This window comes from Sebastes umbrosus, chromosome 3 (assembly GCF_015220745.1).
Source record: "Sebastes umbrosus isolate fSebUmb1 chromosome 3, fSebUmb1.pri, whole genome shotgun sequence".
NCBI lineage: Eukaryota > Metazoa > Chordata > Actinopteri > Perciformes > Sebastidae > Sebastes > Sebastes umbrosus.
In genome coordinates, this window is record NC_051271.1 from 15930813 (window position 1) to 15936404 (window position 5592).

Consider the following 5592-nt stretch of genomic DNA (forward strand, 5'->3'; position numbering starts at 1 on the left):
TTAGGTAAAAGCCTTTTATTTTACAAAATATGTAGGACAGAGATTATTCACTTGACCTCATGAACGACGGCACTGAATTTACCAAACAAAAAGTAAAAAACAAAAAAACGCTCTGTAGGATTTACAAAAATCAAAAGGATCTGGCGACACAACGTAAATCCAGGGGCCGCCCCCCCCACCCCTCCCACTCAGAGTCTCTTTGTGTCCAGTGATCAAACTACTTCTTGGCGTATGTGATCTTCATGGCGCAGGTCGCTGTGATTCTGAAGCCTTGCAGTGCGTCTTTAGCCACGCCCGCCTGCGTGTCGCTTTCAAACTCCACGAAGGAGATGTCGTGTTTCCCCGGAACGAGCCGCACCTCTTTGAAACCAGGAAACCTGCAGAGGACAACAGAAGAAAAACTACTGTCAACACTGTAAAGAATATAAACTGGGGCTGTTCAAGTACCTGTGAGGGTTTCTGGACAATATTTTTCATTATTTTGTGTTAATTGATTTCCAATAATAAATATATACATACATTTGCATAAAGCAAGCATATTTGCCCACTCCCATGTTGATAAGAGTATGACATACTTGACAAATCTCCCTTTAAGGTACATTTGCACAGATACAAAATGTGATTAATCACAATTAAATATTTTAATTGACAGCCCTAATATAAACACAAAGTGATGACAGTGAACTCACTGGTTGAACAGCATGGAGAGCATCATCTCATTGGTCTCTTCAGGCAGGTTATTGAGGAACAGGATGTAGTTTGGTGGGTTGTCCGGCACCTGAGAAGACAGCAGAGATCATGTGTTAGGAGTGCAAGTCAACACACCACAGAGCAGATTCATTATATTCACCCATCGCCCAATGTCAGCTGGGATCGGCTCCAGCCCACCCCCCCCCCCACCCTGGTTTACTCCTTTAACAAAAACAATCTTACCTGTACTGCAGTCGAGTGCACAGGTGCTGCTGATCCCTGCAAACAAGAAACATAAATAACGACAGTGAACAACATGAAGACCAAAAATAACTGACGTTTTCTGTTTGCTTTCATTCTTACAGAACAATGTGCTTTCAGAACAAAGTTTACCAAGAACAGCGTCTAGCTTTCTTGAACTTTTAATTTTCATGACACTGATATAAATATTAATTTTATAAACACCTTTAATACATTTTCATACCGTCATGGATTTCAAAATAAAAGTAAAATAAAGTATTAACAGTATGCACGTCTGATAACCACCAACTGGAATCACATTTGTCTTAAAGTACAGCAGTTAAGTGGGTTGGAAGTTATATTTTAACGTGAGTAACTGTTGACAGCCTCAGTTCTTCTCATCAGAGAGTTCCTATAGAACAGCATCAGACCACAGCTCTGCCTCCTCCTCCAACTATGTCCTGTTGTAAATCCTGTTAGACGAATAGAGTGTATGTGTGTTGATGTGTGGATTCTTCCATCTAATGTCTCCTGATTTATTCCCAACCAGGACGCGCTGCCTCTCTCCTCTGCTTCTACTTACTGACATATTTACAATCACACACCGATAAAAATGACAAAACTGATGATAAATAAACAGGTTTCTGGAAATATTTCTTCCAGCTGTTTCTTGTTTTTCCTCATTTTTTTATTACAGCCATTAATCTTACTGCTAAGTGACAGTTAATGAGTAAAGTTCAGTGATCCAAACTTCATCAATTCTCAGCGGTGGAGGAAGCAGCGTCGTCTCGTGGGTGGAGGTGGAGGAGTTTTTTTAAATCTGACTTTAAGTAGCTGTGAGGCAGATAGTGTTGGTGTACTGTAGTAGTACGATAAAAGGTTTTCCCTTCATTTTAAAGTTTTTACTGCATGACTCTCTCCCCAAGAAAACTGGGATTTAACGCCATAAATTAGGTTTTATTTTGAACATAAACTCATGTTTATAACTTTCAGATGTATCCAATTTCATATTTGCAGGAGGTGGAAGAAGTACATCGATCTTTTACTGTAGTAAAAGTAGCAATACCACAGTGTACAAATACTCTGTTACAAGTAAAAGTCCTAAATTCAACATTTTAAAAGCAACAGTATTGGCATCAAAAAGTAAAAGCATTAATTATAACAGAATGGATCGTTTCAGAATAATATATATTATATTATTAGGATGGGTTATAATTATTGATGCATTAATGTGTTCATCACTTTAAACTTTTGTATTACTTTATAGACTGCTGGGTAGATTAGTCTATAATAATACATAAAAAAGGGTGTTAGGGTGTTGCGATATATTGGCATTGACGACTGTAATGGCAATTTTTCATTTTTCCGATGTTCCTTTATATAAAGGTAGGAATGATCTTACGCAGATCCAATACAACAGAGCAGTCGTTATTTGCAGTTTAGTTTAATAAACAAAAAAACAAGGTATAGACTGAGAGAAAAATAATCCCTCTCAATCATCACTTCTGCCCCACCAGAAGTGTGTGGTGGTGTCTGTATCTGCAGAGACCCTGCCGCACTCTTCCTGGATTTTCTCTTTTTTTCTTATTTTGATTTACTTGGGACGCTTCTGGCCATCTACAAACAGCCTTTGGGCCCCACGTGGGGGTGTAACCTCAAGCCAATAACAGTGCGCAGGGTGGGCAGCCCGTTCAGGTGGTCAAATACCGCCGCTGTGTCACGCCCCTCGGCTTCTGATACAAAGGCACAAGTCTCCGATTACAAAGCGGCCTGGCCGATTTCTCTGAAGAAATGTATAGAAGAAACCGCTGCAGCTGAAAACTCGATCCAGTTTTGTCAGTTTTCCCAGGACACGGGAACCAGATAGTTACAAGAATTCCCAGGAAATACTGGGATCTCAGTTCTTAGTATTCAACCCTACTGTGAAGAGAAAACTGCCTAAATCCGTTTCACTGTAATGAAATGGTAAAAGTTTAGGTACTAATCTATTTTATCCGAAAAATAGGAGCAAAATTCCTTATCCTTTAAACAGGGCATTATTTAAGCGCCAAATGTATACACATCTTTTGTGGTTAAATTTAGGATTTAGAGAGACAGAGGCATGCTCAGGTATAAGTATTGTTTTAAGTACAACCAGCTACTACTGACGTTAACAATTTGTAATCTAGGTAGAAATAATCAATCCCCGAGAAGGATTTGTGCACTGTGGAAAAATAAGAAATCAGAAGCCTTCAAATATCCACTAAATTACATAAAACTATTGAGTGTTCAAACTGTAAAAGTTTAATAAAGAACTGATATGAACGGAAACCAGTCCCTCCAGGATTTTGCAGGCTTTTTTGGGGATTGTTGCGGTCTAAAATGCCTGCCTTTTTTTTTTCAATAAAATTGCATGAGCAAGTGAAAGCTGCAAAAATAGTTGTTTCTGAAACTAATGGCGTTGCCACGAGGGTAGGAAAATGGATTCAAAGATCTTGCTTTCAAAAATTATCAACAGTATTGATCTGTATATGAGAACTGTAGACAAAAAACTGACAGACAAAACTACTGTTGGGCTCATTTAAAATATGTGTTCTTATCTTTTAAAGAACATTGAATCCTCTGTTTTTACAGTTAAACCGCATGAAGAGACAAAGAACAATGACTGACTGATGTTTGTAAACCTAAACTTGATGTTTGCTGACAGACGCGTTACTCACCGCTGGTGGTTTCTTTAGTAGGCTGGTTGCCGGCTCCATAGCTTTCTTCTTCTTGTCCTTCTTTTTCTCCTTGTCGCCGTACGTGCCTTTCACTTTGGCGATGACCTCTGAGTCTGTCTTTGCGTACTGTATCCTCTGGAAAACAACAGAACATGCGTCAGTTAAAGCCCAGCCTCGTTCATACTGACATCTTACACATTTTTGCAGCTGCATGAAGCAACATGCAATTAACTTTTATTATTTTGATGTTTCACGAAGGTGAATCCGAGCGTGGAAAACACGAAATGTGAGCATGAGTAAACACAGCTAGCATGCCACTACAAGAAAAAGAAAATGGCCCATCAGACAGCCATTCCTACCATGGGCTTGTTGTAGAAGGGAAAACCCTGAAGTTGCCTCAGCGCGTTGGTGGAGGCGGCGAGCTCTTTGAAGACGACGAAGGCCTGTCCCCTCATCTTCATGGTCTTCATGGCCACGATTTCTACTACCTGACCGAACTGAGAGAAGAGCGCGTAGAGCGAACGCTTCATCTCTGCAAGGTGAAAACAAGAAGCAGACAGAGTTCAACACAGACTCTCATCATATCTGTAGGAGCTATTTATTTCTTGTTAGTATCTAGTTGTTGTTTTACTAAAAATAGGTAGTATTGTTTGATTTATTATTCTAGATGTTTATTTAGATTTGATTTTTGATAATGTTTTCTTAACTATTTTCAAGTTTGGTATATTTAGTTTTTTGCGTAATTAGTATATTGTTTTCTTTTGTTTATGAATTGGGTAAAACTGTGGGAACCCGCAGTTATATAGGTAGGTAGGCAGGTATGACCAGCATGCACCTGGGTGGGCTTATGGTTTTTTACCAGAAAGAGAGAGGCAGCGACATCCTTGGTTTCCTTGTGCTTTGTTTGCTTGCTTTTTTTTGATAAATATGTCCTTAGAAACACACTTTTGCCAGCGTAAACCACATACCCATGGTGCGTTAGTAGCCCTTTGATTTAAGTTTGATTTTGTTTTTTCCAACAAATGGCCAGGACAATGTAATTTACTTTGACTGCCTATTATAATCACACTTCAAGGCATAGAGAGGGAATAAATGGACACTTACCATCTTTCTTGACTTTGTCATTTATGTTGTTGATGTAAATGGTGTGGTTTGGTCGGATATCCATGGTGGTATCTGACAAAACAACACGAGAAAGAGAGCATGTAAATGGAAGAAAACAATATATATATTGCAATATCAAAGGATAAATGTAAAAAAAGAAAACCCCAAAAAACATGAAGTAAATAAAAGGCAGAGTGTGAGTTAACCTACATCTATTCTTTTAAATCATGCCTCAAACCCTACCTTTACAGGAAGGCCTTTTTTATAGCAATCCCTTGTTTTAAATTTCATTATTGTTGACTTTTTGTACAAGTCTTATGTTCAACATTTTATTTTGGCCTATGTTTTTATTCTGTATTGTTTTTATCCTGATTTTTGCATTATTTTAACTTATATAAAGCACTTTGTAACTATTTTTGGAAAGGTGCTATACAAATAAGGTTTATTATTATGATTATTATGATTATTATGATGTGTTGTTGTGGTTGTCTCTCAGGCTGTGACATGTGATGACACCATCAACACTATAATGATTATATGACACCAGAAAGTCTCACTAAACCTGATGTTAACCCACAAATCCCCACAGAGAAGCTGCTAGCTGGAGCTATCCCGCATTAACTAACATGTAGTGTCCCATCTCAAGTGATTAATCACGTTTTAGTGAGCTAGATGCTCAAGCTAATGTTAGCATACGTTAGCTTAACGCAGGCTACGTTCATTCATAAAGGTAGCATAGCAACAGTTACCTAGCAATCTAACTGTTCCTTAAGTGATGTAACACACTTACCTCTGTTATGAACTGAACACAGAGGTATGTATCACCCGTCCCTGTGATTCTACAGCTACAGAGAGATGA

General features: G+C 38.5%; 1 protein-coding gene across 1 annotated transcript in view; it reads right to left on the reverse strand.

Annotated features, from left to right (window-relative positions):
* snrpb2 (small nuclear ribonucleoprotein polypeptide B2) overlaps positions 1–5592 on the reverse strand; it is a 5725-nt gene continuing 133 nt past the window's right edge. Inside the window, exons 2-7 of the mRNA XM_037765813.1 lie at positions 4734–4805; positions 3989–4161; positions 3630–3764; positions 934–969; positions 690–778; positions 1–377 (exon numbers count right to left, since the gene is read on the reverse strand). Coding sequence (XP_037621741.1) covers positions 218–377; positions 690–778; positions 934–969; positions 3630–3764; positions 3989–4161; positions 4734–4797 — 657 coding nt within the window. The 5' untranslated portion in view covers positions 4798–4805 and the 3' untranslated portion in view covers positions 1–217. The remainder of the gene's footprint in view (positions 378–689; positions 779–933; positions 970–3629; positions 3765–3988; positions 4162–4733; positions 4806–5592) is intronic.